The 14,986-nt window shown below is 38.4% G+C and overlaps 1 protein-coding gene across 6 annotated transcripts in view; it reads left to right on the top strand.

The window, feature by feature from the left end:
* Positions 1-14,986, top strand: part of LOC137286913 (ralBP1-associated Eps domain-containing protein 1-like) — an 85,796-nt gene that overhangs the window by 46,768 nt on the left and 24,042 nt on the right. For 4 of the 6 annotated variants that reach the window (XM_067818939.1, XM_067818941.1, XM_067818938.1 and 1 more), the window contains exons 3-11: positions 5,679-5,723; positions 7,463-7,523; positions 8,810-8,942; positions 9,959-10,235; positions 10,909-11,088; positions 11,540-11,603; positions 12,540-12,685; positions 13,510-13,586; positions 14,521-14,625. In XM_067818939.1, the coding sequence (XP_067675040.1) occupies positions 5,679-5,723; positions 7,463-7,523; positions 8,810-8,942; positions 9,959-10,235; positions 10,909-11,088; positions 11,540-11,603; positions 12,540-12,685; positions 13,510-13,586; positions 14,521-14,625 (1,088 nt within the window). The remainder of the gene's footprint in view (positions 1-5,678; positions 5,724-7,462; positions 7,524-8,809; positions 8,943-9,958; positions 10,236-10,908; positions 11,089-11,539; positions 11,604-12,539; positions 12,686-13,509; positions 13,587-14,520; positions 14,626-14,986) is intronic. The other 2 variants (XM_067818940.1, XM_067818943.1) reach the window with 1 other exon arrangement.

Here is a 14,986-nt window from a genome sequence, read left to right as displayed (position 1 = left end):
TAACATTTTGTCTTCATTATGGAACAAGATGAAAGAATTCCGGAAGTCATTTAAAAACTCCTAAGTCATGATTTAACTTGCACTATTTATAAAACGTATCTTGTTCATTTTTACTGGAAATATATTCTTTTCAATAAAATACCTATCTTGTAAATAATGTCTAAAATGTTTAAAACTGATAGTAGTTTTTTTAATATCTTACCTTTATGTCTGGAGAATTTAGCTATCAACATTCAAACAACACATCAGTATATTCATACAGCCTATTCTTGTATTACAATGGTAAGGCTTTTTAGCATTAATTTCTGAGGAGACTATGTTCTTTTTATTACTTCATTGTGAAGAGTTAGAAAGTTGCTGATAAAGCATTAAGCAATATTCACTTGCTCACTCGCTCACTCGCTCACCGAGACGAGTTTGTTCTGTTTATGACATCATTGCAGTAGCTAGAGCCAGTGTTTATGATCAGTAACGTTGAAAAGTTACTTTATTTCTTGTGCTTGAGATTATTGTTTTGTTTTGAATGTTTATCCTTCAAAGATAGAATAGACATGCAAATAGATATGTATTTGTGAATTTAGTTTTGAGGGTTTGATTGGCTCTTTCTGAGGGAATCTCTTATATGAATAGAATATGTTTCCTAACTACCATGTGAACAGAGGCAAGCAGACCCAATAAGCATTGTGATATTGCTGGAATATTGCTGAAAGTGCCATACTTTCTCAATCGGTCCATGAATAACCTCATTTAGTCCTGATCACTCTACATGACTGTAAAATTCATTGGCATATCAATGTTTAAATATTCTATATGTACCTCCATCAGAAGTTCAGAGCTCAGACAACATAGGAAGCTGTCTCAACTGGCACTTGTCGGGACTGAAGAAATAATCTGGTTTAGACATTGTAGCGGATTATAGAGCTGACTTGGTTACCTACAACTTGGACTGAGCTCATATTCACTTTTATTCAAACATGATGAATGAACACATTTGAAAAGAAAGACCAGACAGCTTATTATTTCTTCTCATTTGAGGATTTGAATGCAATATATTGTGCAATAATTTAGTTCAATATGTTGTTTCAAATCAGGATTAATTGGGGACAATACACTTCAAGCCGAATCCTTGCTGTGCACCGGATTAGACAGTGCTGATACTTTATAAACATATTCATTTCATTCCAGGATCTGTATTTGACAGCTGCTGGATTGTAGAGCTTTTAAATGATGAGTATTAAGGCCACTGACTGGACTGAAATTTTTTAGCCGATCTTGACAACTTGCCAGATTGAATAGCTGTCGGTTTTGACATGTTGCACTGTATTTGAGGGCATAAATTGTTCGAGATTTAAGTGGAACATTACTGTAAAGGACTCCACCCAGTGCTTGATGCATGATAATTTTTCTGAAGTTCTGTCAAGCTGTCTAAAGCATTTGTTGGATATCTGATTTGTCTAATGCAAGACTGGGCTTTGAAACCTGCCAACAGGGATAGGTGAAGGTGGAACCATGTTATTCTTATGATAAGTCTGTACAAATAGTGGTTTTGGCACAAGTGTTGGAAATTGATACATGGCTTGTTAAAAGAAGAGACGGGGAAATTCTTCAGCACCCTGTGAGCAGTTTATGTCTGAGAATTTCCGTTTTTGTTGACATTTTCCTACCACCTTATCATGTTAATTGTGAAATTGAATGCAGTAGACTCTGATAGGTTGTGTACAGAAAGTGGCAGTTGTGTGCTTGGAAGATTTTTCTCACGATGGCTGATATAAACTGTTTGCAAATGATAGTGTTTAAGCTCATTCATATCACAAGAGCAAAATATTGTAAATAGAATGTATTATGATATAAGCTATATTAGCAAATGATAAGCAGATTTATATCACAAGAGCAAAATATTATAAATGTTTTCTTGCTGTATCAGTCTGCATGCTAAGGAAGTTTGAGAACACAAAATTGTTCTTTAGACTGGAGTTTGATTCCAAAGGAAATAGGATGTATTTCCTGAATAGAATGTATTTATGATATATGTTGTAATTTTTCAGCAGCAAATGTTTTGAGATCTTTTGTTTGTTCTATCAGTCTGCATGCTGAAGAAGATTTTTTTGTTCCAATGGTATATTTGTCTTGGCTGGTGGTCATTGCAACACAGAGCCCTACAGTAGTGGGTGTTCTTTAAGTAGTATATGTCTGAATCAATGTTTTTGTGATGATGGTGTTTCAAGCATTATGATCTTGGATTTCACAATAATGGTAAATGTCAGTTACCTGCAACCCTTCTGGCTGGCATGTTTACCTCCCACCCATGATACCAAAAACTTGCTCTTTAATGTGTCTGGTAGGTGGATAGCTTCATGGTTAAAGAGTCTGCTCATTACCATAAGGATAAAATATGGGAATTCCATTTCTGGTGTTTCCTACCTTGATATTGCTGGAATAATGCTAAAATCAGAATAACTAGCGCGCACGCACGCACGCACGCACGCACGCACGCACGCACGCACGCACGCACGCACGCACGCACGCACGCACAACATATTGTTAACAGCAACATAAAACTGTAGTCACTAATTGTCCTTGTCTTTGTTGATGAATTCGAAATATTTGTTGGTAGGTTATATAATATAGATGAAAGACAATAAGGATATTAGTATAGCGCTAGTTCCACATTATCCAAACAAACACACTTTGATGTCGTTTCCTGCATGTCTGTACCTATAATGTCATGGAAACCGCTTCATATTTTACTGATGACGTCTCCCTTGGGAGGGGATCATTCATGTAGAAAACAAGACATAGCCAAACATTTCTAAGCACATGTTGATTTATGTTGTGGAATTAATTAATCCTATTCATAATTTCCCTGCCAAGCACTTCCCTCCAGTCCGAACAGGTTCGATATACCAAGATGATTGACACCTTTTGTATAGGGAGGCCTCATGCAGGAAATCAATTGCTTGCTTTGTAGATGCACCTGGCTACGTTGGGAAAACTTGGATTACATTGGAAAAATATGGACTTCAGAAGGAACAATGTTCTGACATAATGTTAGACATACATCTGTCCTGGGCCATTTTGAGATTTGAGCTTATGAACCCATGAATTCTTTCCTTTCCATGACAAAGCAATGGCAGGGTCCTCTTTCAGGGATTCAGCCCTGGGTTTGATTCCTAACGTGGGTACGCTGTGTGATGTTCCATGATGTTGGGGGAATATTGCTAAAAGCAGTGTAAAGCCATACTCTCTCTTGACTTTCATTGTTCATCTAATCACCTTTTTTTTGGCTGTACCATTTTCTTACCTTGTCATTGTTGTACTATTCTCTTGATATCTGACAGTCATGTTCATATTCTTAATCTTTGGCAGTTATTGTACCATTTCCATAGGTGTAGTGTTGTTTAATTCAACAAGAGTTGCACCACCTCTTTAGGGTTTGGATGAGCTGTATTAAGGAGGCTGACCTTTGTACCATTGTCATAAAATATAGACAAAATTCTGTTTTAACTGAAAGCTCAGCTATGGACAGGAGTTTGGTCTTCTAAGTATATGGATGATGATTTTCACAGGATATAGACAAGGTGTTATTTATTGTTGCTGTCAGTTAAACTTGAAGTAGCCATAATGATTGCATATATGGGGTGGTTGTATACCCTTGTGGTTGAAGTGGTGGCTCATCAGGCTGAAGACCCAAGTTGGATTCCACACATGGGTACAATGTGTGAAGCCTGTTTCTGCTGTCCTCGCTGATCTATTGCTGGAATATTGCCAAAGGCAGTGTAAAACCACACTCACTCACTCACTCACTCGCTTCAGTGTTCTCCCTGATTTATTGATATGTTATCATGGGAATATTTTGTTATGAAAATTTTGTCCTAATGTTTCATATATCAGCTACAAATAGTGAACTACTTACTTCTCCAGCGATTCTCCCATCTTGACATTTTGGAAAGGGGTTGTTGTATAATTTACTCATAAGCATTGGATTGATTTCTGTAATAGCATGTCAATCGCTAAATCTCTGCAAGAGACAAAATGAATAATTTTGTCTTTGTTGTCAGAGGGAACAACATACATCTTATTATGTCTGCCTGAATATAGTTTATGACATGTACACTATGAATCATGCCTCTGCATGTACAGTGTGATGATGACAGGCTCTTGTTGAACAAAGAAGCAATGTCCCTGTGTGAAAGTCTTCAAGTGTAAACTGTGTCTTTGGTCTCTAACAACCTTACAATGCTTGTTGTCATAGGAGTAAGTGAATCAGTAAGTTTAGTTTAATGCTGTACTTAGCAGTATTTCAGCTATATGGCAGGGGTCTGTAAATAATTGAATCGGGATCAAATAGTCCAGTAATCAACAGCATGAACATCAATCTACGCATTTGGGATATAATGACATGTCAAGCCTAACACCTGATCCTGTGAGTCACCTCTTACAACAAGCATGGATTAATAAAGATCATTTTTATCCTGAATTGTATGAGGTAATTCAGTGGATCAGTCAGTGACTTGGTTGACAGTGTTTCATCATACACCTGTGTTTGTTTTGCTCATAATATCAATTACTGGATTTTCGACTCCAGACTTGTTTACATGTTGCCATCATGTAGATGGAATATTGTTTGACTCTGAAGTAAAAATAAAATCAACCAAGATAATTTTTATATAACTTTTATCTTTATTACGTCATTAGCTGAAATCCTGTATCCTGATGTAGGAATTACTAAATCACTACAACTTATCACACACAATACACAATACAATTATGACATCGTAAAACACAAAATCAACATCAATATATGTATTAAGTCAGTGTTTGTATGAAACCATTATCACACATGTACAATATATATTTTTGTGAACACATAAATCTAAACCGACAAGACTCTTTTTTTCAGACTCATTTCGGCACTAGACTAAATCTGTATCGTGATAATGTGATAGAAGCTCCAGATCACTCAGAGGAACAATGCCTTATAATACCCCTGTATTGATGCTTACAGAGAACATTATCCTCCGACATTATAAGTCTGCCTGAGATGCAGAAGTTAATTCCGACTTGGTAACTGAATCAATCATATGGCTGTGTGTTGCGTAAATGTGTCACTGTTTGCCCAGCTGTATGATAGCTTAATTAAGATGAAAAAAAGTCTCGCTGTCTGCTGTAAGAGAAGAGATTATAAATCGAGCAAGTGGGTGTCCCTTTGCGTGAGGCTGTCACCTTCTGGTGTGTGTGTGAGTTGGCAATGCAGGATTATTGGACATTGTGTCATATTGCTGATAATATCATGGGTCACCCTGATGCTGGAGATACTGGGATGAGTTATTATGTTGCTTTGTTGGCTGATGATATAATTGAGATAAATCAGGACGCTTGGAGATACTGATGGACTGAAACTAATTGTGTGAATGAAAGTACCACTGATGAGGAGATAAATGATTTAGATGAACATAATGAACCATCTGGGCATCTACTGGATAGTGTTGCTGGGACTTTGGTTAAAATAATGAATGTCTGCTGCTGTGGTCATGGGACTTATGGTGGTGAGGCTTCTTAGGTAACTGCGATGATGATGATGATGATGATGATGATGATGATGATGATGATGATGATGTCATTGAAAATGTGTATCTTTGTTGAACATGCATCAGTAAATTTCTTTTCTTTTTTTGCAGGTGTAGAAATAGCTTTGCCAAAGTTTACGAAAGTCAACGAACAAGGTAATATTCCATTTTCCTTGCTTTTCATTGTTTTTTATTGTTTGATGTATTTTGTTCATTAGTAAGCATCAGTGAAGTGCTAGCATATATTTGACATAACTATGTCTGAAAATAAACCTAGTCAATCTATATTTTGTGCAAATAGTCTTTCATTTATGAATGTGGAATAATGTAAAGTGTGCTATCAAAAGTGTCAAAATTGTCTATATTTATTTCTATTTATGCTTTGTTCTCTGATATAAATGTTCAATTCTGAAATTGCATAATTTGGATTAATTTCAGTGTAACTTTTATTAAGGGACAAATGCAGATACCTTTTGGACAATGTTTTGTGTTGTCAGATTTGTGATGAAAAAAATGTCAAATTATATATCAACATGGTGTTTGCAGTAGGCAAAAGAAAATTAAGAGTCATTATGACAGAAGTCATGGACATGCTTTTGAAACTTTTCAGGTTTTCAGTGTCATGGCAACCACTGTATTTACATGTTATAGGTGTGTGTGTTGTGTAGTCTTTGCAATACTGGTGCAAGTGTTTTTTATCCTGAGTATCTAACAGTGTTCTGTTTTCTGTCAACAGAATGCTAAAACATAGTCTTACTTTTGTGGTCAGACAAACAGACATCTGCTGATTTGTTTGTGATACCAAACTAAGCATTGTATTAAACAGGATTGTAGGCCTCAGACCCTTCCTAACTTGACTTCAATTTCTCCTTATATATTTATCAATGTTTTATAAACTTTCTAACTCTAAATGTCCTGATTATACTTGTTAAAGGGAGATCACTCTAGTTTGCAGCTATTTTCGGTGTAGACCACTTGAGAAGTTGATATCATGCATGTAACTGCAAGTGTTTTGCATATTAGAAATAGACATTTTTCATACTCAGCTGTTTCCGTATATTCCACTTTCCAGTATAATGGTGTAAATGTATAATGAGACAAAGATGCTAAGATCTACTTGTCTAGGCAGGAAAGAAATTGTAACAAAAGGATGTGAAACAGTCAGTCTAGTTGATGTACTTGATGTATATAATGGACATCATGCTGGATGCTGTTTAAATGAAGAAGGAAGTAATGTGTTGAAAAGTTCATTGGAAGCTGGCTATGCCAGGGAAATGGACTATGAGTTGAGTTTATTAACCTTAGAGCTCAAGTAAAAAAATGTGAACCGCTTAAAGCCATAATAATAATAATAATAATAATGTTCAAAACAGAAAAAAATGCGGAAACTTTAAAAATTACTGCTAGTTTCAGGATGGATAAAAAATATACTGAGGGAAAAAAGGGGATGACATGAAAGCACCCAGGCAGCCCAGGTTCCTTCACAAGCTTTGTTTTGGGCATGGGCGGTGGGGTAGCCTAGTGGTTAAAGCGTTTGCTCGTCATGCCAAAGACCCGGGTTCGATTCCCCATATGGGTACAATGTATTAAGCCCATTTTCTGGTGTCCCCGGCCATGATATACTGGAATATTGCTGAAAGCAGCTTAAAACTAAACCCACTCACTTCACTCACTGTTTTGCACAACTTGTGAAGAAACCTGGAAAAAAATATAGGAACGCTAGTGATTTCCTGTGATCCCTTATTTTTTCCTCAGTATATTTTTGACAAACTAACATGCCACCTGTACACGTACTGGGATTGCCTTGATGTACACCTGAGTGAAAATACAGGTCTGTCCCTGTGTTGTGGGGAATGCATAGTAAACTGACAGACTTGTTGGGTGTGGTGTTTCAGGTGAGAGAAGATGGCCCTCAGTCACCTCTGACCAGGAGGGAGGACCGGTTACTGCAGATGGGTGAGTGAGGGTTTCAGTGTTCTCACAAATCCATTTGGGAGAGAATGATGCTTTCTTGTGGAAATGCTACCTTCCAGCAACTTATGTTTCTGTTTCTGGTAAACTTGGCCGAAGTTTTGTCACTCTTACAAATATTGATTTCAGGTTATCAGCACCTATTCATATCTTAATTATTCTGAATTTGGCACGTCTGCCTCAGACTACGTATTACTGGTACTAATGCATCTGTAGTTGCAGAGTAGTTGTCAGAGTGATAATCAGTGTTTTTTAGTCCTGGTCTTGAGTAAACTTACCCATGAAGGTCTGATGTAAATTAGACCTTGAGCAACCCATGCTTGTCATAAAAGGCGACTATGTTTGTCATAAGAGGTGACTAATGGGATTGGGTGGTCAGGCTCGCTGCTTTGGTTGACACATGTCATCGGTTCTCATTTGCGCAGTTCGATGCTCATGCTGTTGCTCACTGGATTGTCTGGTCCAGCCTCAGTTATTTACAGACCACCTGGCATTCCGTAGCTGGAATATTGCTCAGTGCAGCATAAAACTAAACTCACTCACTCATTCTTGATTAAATGTGTGATGCACTATGTGTGTTGGCCAAGTGAACAGACCTCCAGCTTCCGTAAGTGATGATGCCAGGAAATACCTATTACCTTTGTTGTAACTAAATGGATGCTGTTTGTCCTTAGCATCGTGTTCTTCACTGAGAAAATCAAGATTATGTGTGGCAAATCATTATATACATTGAAAAACAATGGTCAGGATTACACAAGCCATAAATCATTTTAATCAACAATATAATCCTGCTTTTGACAGCCAATTTTGTTGACATTCAAACCAAATGAGTTCTATTGACTTTGACTTTGTAATTGATAGTGAGTGAGGGTTTTACACAGGGTTTTTTTTTTTTGCGGCATCACGGCGAGGGACACCAGAATGTAATTGATAGAGATAGTGATTGACGATGCAATGATTTATACTGCAAGGAAGATTTGAGAGTTTGACTTATGTTGAAACAGCAAGGTGATGTCAGTGTTCTAGTAGGGTGATGTCAGTGTTCCAGTAAGGTGATGTCAGTGTTCTAGTAGGGTGATGTCAGTGTTCCATTAAGGTGAAGTGAGAGTTCCAGTTAGGTGATATCATTGTTCCAGGAAGGTGATGTCACCGTTACAGTTAGGTGATGTCACCGTTACAGTTAGGTGATGTCAGTGTTAATGTAAGGTGATGTCAGTGTTCTAGTAAGGTGATGTCACCGTTACAGTAAGGTAATGTTATCAATTTTGCAGTAAAGTCAGTGGCACGGCGGGTCAGCTCCCCCCACCCCCTTCAGCGAAGAAGTCCCACACACGGAGTTTGTCTGGGCAGTACCGTGGGGTCGTCACAGAGGGACAGCAGCCATTCAATGCACAACAACCTCAAGTGAGTGCTTGCATTGAGTATTAAAGCACAACAATTATGTATATGTCATGTAAGCCCTGAGGCGGAAAATGCAAAACTTCAAATGAGGAAAAAGGGACATACTCGCAGTTCTACATTTTCAACTAAAATCAAGGAGTGTTTTGATTAATGGACCATCTAAATGGAAGAAAAGCTGGAATGTCTATAAAAGCATCAGGTGACTTAGTGAGACGAGACAGTGTGTCGAAGTATAAACCATATTTGTCGACAGCAGGCAACATGAAGACTATTTACAGCTTGGAGACGACTGAAGCCATGACAATGTAGAGTGAACACCCTTTCATCTCCTGCCCTTTCTCATTTTAATCCTTAAACCTTCAAGTAGATCTTATAATTCAAATATGAAAGTTTGGAGCAGGCAAGTCTAACATTTTAAATGTAAAATCTGGAGGTACATTGCACTTGAAAGAATAACCACAATCCTGGTGTATTATATGATCGCAAGATGTCCATTTTACTGCAGGTGCAGACTGCAGCAGATCAGTGAGATTATAGAAATGATAAATGCGCAGTATATTCTATTGCCAAGAGCTATGTACTCATACTCTTTACCCAGGCAATTTCATGTTTGGAATTTCGTGAGTAAATTCAAAATTTAACTTTCAGTTGTTTGTAATGACTAGTCACAGTGAGGTAAGTTTACCTACGTCTTTACTTGTCATATTGGTCAAGGGGGTACTGAATGGTTAAGAATATTTTGCTGATATTGCTCCATGCATGTGTGTGTATATGTGTGGGTACTATTCCAAACTTAGGCTGGTTTTATAGTGCTGGGTCACTGAGACACATTATACTGACTCAGAGCAGACCATGTTCTACCCATTAAAGCTGAGCGCCGGGGACCAACAAGTACTATATTATAGCATCTTTAGTATTTCACAGCTGGCTATTGAACCTGTGGCCTTCCATTGCTTGGATGGACACCCTAACCACTGCACCATGCAGGCACTGCTGAACTGTTAGTTATTCTGTTTCAGACGACCAACAAAGAGGAATCCAACGACTCCAAGTCCCCTCCCTTTTCCCCCCGACAGTCCCCACCAGCCTCTCCCCCAGGGGTCCGTAGACAACTACTGAAGCAGCAGACTGCCCCTGCCACTTACCCTGCCGTCACAGTAGCGCCCCCAGTAAATGTGAAGATGGCGAGCTTGGACGGTGGCCACGTCAACCCTGTGGCCTTGGCTGGAGGAGCGTATCTCAACTCCACCAGTGAAAACGGAAACTGGGCTTTGTTTGAAGACGAAGATAGTCACAGTAAGATGTTCTTTTCATTTTGTGCATCAACAAAGTAAGACAAATCATAAGGTGTATGAATACATACCATGCAATGCTCTGATGAAATATAATTATACATGTAATATTGCAGTTGCTCAACATTTGGAGTACAAATTATTCAAAATAGTGTTGCCTGAGGTTGCCTATTAACCATGCCCTTTGTTTGCTTATGTTGCATGCCTGTTCACCCAATGTTCTAACTTTGCTACAATCCTGTGCATACCATTTAAATAAAAGCTTGAACACCTTTGCACCATGCCAACTGTTTCAGCATGGTTGTGGGCTGTTTGTTGGTCATGTTCTCTGCTACGACTACTGCCATGACTATTGTTGCTGTTTGCTGCCAATTCACCATGCTTACTATTTCTGTGTTGCTAGAGCTGCTTATACACCATGCTTATTGTTTCAGTGTTGCTAGGAGCTGCCTATTCACCATGCCTATTGTTTCAGTGTTGCTGGAGCTGCTTATACGCCATGCCTATTGTTTCAGTGTTGCTGTTTGCTGCCAATTCACCATGCCTATTGTTTCAGTGTTGCTGGAGCTGCTTATACACCATGCCTATTGTTTCAGTGTTGCTAGGAGCTGCCTATTCACCATGCCTATTGTTTCAGTGTTGCTGGAGCTGCCTTTTCACCATGCCTATTGTTTCAGTGTTGCTAGGAGCTGGTGTCAAGAAGTGGGATCATCTGGAGCCTCCTGGGTTTGACTCGTCCTCCATCAGCTCAGAGGCAGAGAGTGTGGATGACATCTGGGCCATAAGTGAGGAACAGAGAGAGTATTACATGAAACAGTTCAAGACCATGCAGCCTGACCTGGGGGGCGTGATAACAGGTAAAGGAGACAACTCCTGGCATTGAATTGCACTTTACATGCTAACCTTTCTCACTCATATCCCAGGCACCTGTTATTTATCAATAAAAACACCTTTCTAGAGAGAAGATGTTGAGAGATTCATCTGAAAACTTATAGCCAATCATCTTTTGATGCTTGACAAACTACCTGTGGACCTGAACATTTTTCAACACTTCCTCTCAGAATAATTTCAGAAATTCTTATTCAGCTTTGTTTCTACATTAGAAGTCTGATTCCAGTTGAGAGAAGGGAATGTCTTAATGTCAGGGTAATATGTAATCCAGTCAGTAATGCACTGTTTTGTTCTGTCCATGTGACAAAAATTGCATAGGTGGTTGTAGGGTCAGCTGGGGTAAAACGTTCAGAATCAACTGACAAATATCCTTTGAATATTAAAATCTGTTTAAATAAGTCTCTCTTTTTTATTCAGGAAAAGTAGCCAAAGACTTTTTTGAGAAGTCTAAACTGCCAGTAGTAGAGCTTTCTAAGATATGGTGAGTATTATTTTCAAGCAGTATAGCAAACTGCTTGAAATGTGCACTAAAAAGAACCCACAAATCCATTGGTAGATGACCAGATGGTGGCCACACGAAAACGTGCAAACACCTGGTTGTGGATACAGCAATGTGCAGTAAATGTGGACAAATGTGACTATGGGTCCCAGTCCATGCAGCTGTGAATGGGTACCTTGTAAGGATGAGAAAGCCATACTAACTTGGTGTGCCTGGTAGGCAGGGAGTTGAGATTGAAAATACTTTGTGCCGTTGTAATGGACATCCAATGATCGAGGGAAAAACAAAGCACCCTTGAGCAGTTGAACTAACTGGATATTGGCTCTGTCCAAATATCTAGTCATATATTTGGCTTGTGTTGTTTATCTTAGAGGCAAAGGATTCCTAGTAGATTCTTGGCTCAAGTGTGATGCTTCGTTGCAACTTTTGGATCATTTGACAGCAGTTAAATTGAAATCTGTTTTGGTTGTTTCATCAATATATAATGTAATTGTAGAAAATTACTTTTAAGCTGAACTTAATTTGTTGGGATTTGTTCCTTAGCCAGACAGTTTATGTTTCCCTCAAAATGCATATTATGAACCTTGGTTATAATGAACTAAAATTAGTGGTCCTTTGATTTAATTTTGAATGTATTTGCTGTATATATCTCAGATATTTACACATATTTTTGGCCCTGTGGTATGTGTGCTGTTGAGTATAGGATTCTGAAAACTTTTGTCAGTTTGGTATGACTCAACATCCCATAATGCAATAGTAAGGGAGATAACTCCCATCAAACATGACATCAAGTTATGATAGCATAACATATACTTCTACTTTTAATGAGCGTTATTCTTTCTTGATAAATATGACATTGGACATATTGCCAGTCTCATGTGTTAAGCATCTTCTGAGACATGTAATTTCTGTTGCCAGGCAACTGTCAGATCTGAATCGGGATGGAGCTCTGTCACTAGAGGAGTTCTGTATTGCCATGCATCTAGTGGTGTTACGAAGGAATGAGATTGAACTGCCAGAACGTCTCCCCCTATCTCTCATGCCGTATGCTACACTTACAAGTGGTAAGTTGGGATGCTGCTGCAGAAGTGTTGAGAGGTGATGGGTATATTGGTTGACATGCCCTTAAGTACTTAAGGCCACCAGTACTTACGGTAGGTTTGATTCCCTACATGGGTAAAATATGTGAAGCCCATTGCTGGCATGAAACCAAACTCACTCACTCATTGTTTTTGTGTGTCACCCACACTGCTGTCTTACTGTCATCAGCACTTACTGGGTTTGTATTCCACATTCCTACATCACTATCAATACATACAAATGTTACAGGGTAGTCACCATTCATAACCAACAATTCAACCTGTGGCCTTGGTTGGTTGGTTTGTGTGTTGTTCAATGTTGCACTCAGAGGTATTACAGCTAAGTAGCGTCAGTATGTGAATAATCTAGTCAGGACCCGTGATCAACAGCATGAACATCAAACATCGATCTACACAATTGGGATACAATGACATGTGTCATCCATGTCAGTGAGCCGAACCACTTGATCCTGTTAGTCGCCTCGTGCGACATGTACCAGTTCTAACCCAGATCTTCATGGGTCTCAAGAGCATAATTGTTTTGTGTGATACTATATTATGAAGTGGTAAGTGTCTCAGACCTACATCTTTGTGATGTTTCAATGCTGCCTGGAACTGGCACACCATCATGTAACTAGGATACTGTTGTGATGTTAAACTAAATCGCTTGCTCTGCAATAGTTCATTTACATGCAGTGAGTCAAAGATTTTCACATGGATCTGAGACACTACTTGAACAAGTCTTACATCTGTTCTGCTTACAGTGAGAATTGGGGTAGTTTCAAATATTCCCTCTTTTCTTCTCCCAGATGAACCGTTCGCAGCTGACCTGCCCCCAGGAAGCACCCTCAAGCGAACCACGCCCCCTTCCCCCCAGGCTAGTCAGGTGAGAGTTGATGGAAGGAATCTGTTGCCATGACAACTGTTGTCATGGCACATTGTACTGCTCTGTCATATAGCAGACTCATTCCAGCATCTGTCTCTGTTTCTGTAGATCTGTCTAGGTTCTCTGTCTCTGAAGCAAGGCTTGCTCTCATATGCCTTTGTTAAATATTTTTGAGTGGCTCCTTTACATTCTTATCAATGGTATCAAGCATATTAGATAAAGCTGTCTGCACAATTCACACTTCAGTTCTGAATTGTTTCATTACGTAACAATCTTTAATCTTATTATTCGGTAAACATATCTGAATCAAAGAATTATATTTACTTTGTTCAAAAATGTTTTATATGTATTTCATTTTGAATCTTGTTGGAAAAGGAAAATATTTAGGTCAAATGATGACTTCTTTAATTTGTTAACAAATATAAAAGGGTGGTATTTATTCTTTTTAACATTTCTTGACAGATCTTGCATATCATGTTCGTGTTATTTAACATAACAACCAGGGGGAATTAACTCTGTATATCCACAATGTTGTGTCATGTGACTGGCAACAGATCTGAGGTAACAGGTCTCTATAGACGTCAGTCTGCTTAACGCCTGCTAAACTTCATGTAAAACCTCATCCATCACATCAGCTCTCTGTTTTTTGTCTTATGTTGAAATGTACTGATTTCAGCCTGGTAGGAAGAGCATTTTTCTGTTCAATTGTATCACTGTATGTTTTTATCACAAAGGTGACAGGTTTTCATTACATATTACAGTCAGGCAGCTGACAGTTTTAACAGCTTTGTTTAATTAGGATTAGTATCATACATGTTCAGTAATATTACCATCACTATCATATAGGATAAACGTTAGGGATTCTCTGAGAGAGAGAACTGAGTGGAGGTTGAGTTAAGGTAGTCTTGACAACAGACAATTCTTGTTTATACAGTGGACTGCTAGCTTTGTTCAGGAATCTCCAGGGTCAAGCGGAGTTCCCTCCCCTGCCCTATTGCCAGTCAACTTTGAGTTTGCTAAGCCTAATGCTGCAGACCCTGTGAGTATTTTTGCGCAGGTTTCTCTGTGTTTGCACTGTTATACTATAGTTATCCAGGGGGTAGTCACATGCCAGTTTACATTGCTAAAACACTGGTTAAAATCATTTGCAATATTGTACTTCATGGCATTAAATAGTTGTCTTGTCTGAAACTTTTTTTGAAGGAATTACCACCAATATGTATACATGGTAATATTCAAGGAAATTTTCTAAGTGGATTGAACCATATACATATTTTAATATTAATATGAATGTTAAATAATGTGAAGTTATTATTTGCTTAGAGTTACCTCCCTTTCATCATTTTAGTATTAGAAATCATCATCATCATCATCATCATCATCATCATCATCATCATCAG

This window comes from Haliotis asinina, chromosome 6 (genome assembly GCF_037392515.1).
Source record: "Haliotis asinina isolate JCU_RB_2024 chromosome 6, JCU_Hal_asi_v2, whole genome shotgun sequence".
Lineage (NCBI taxonomy): Eukaryota > Metazoa > Mollusca > Gastropoda > Lepetellida > Haliotidae > Haliotis > Haliotis asinina.
This window is presented reverse-complemented; position numbering and strand designations above follow the sequence as displayed.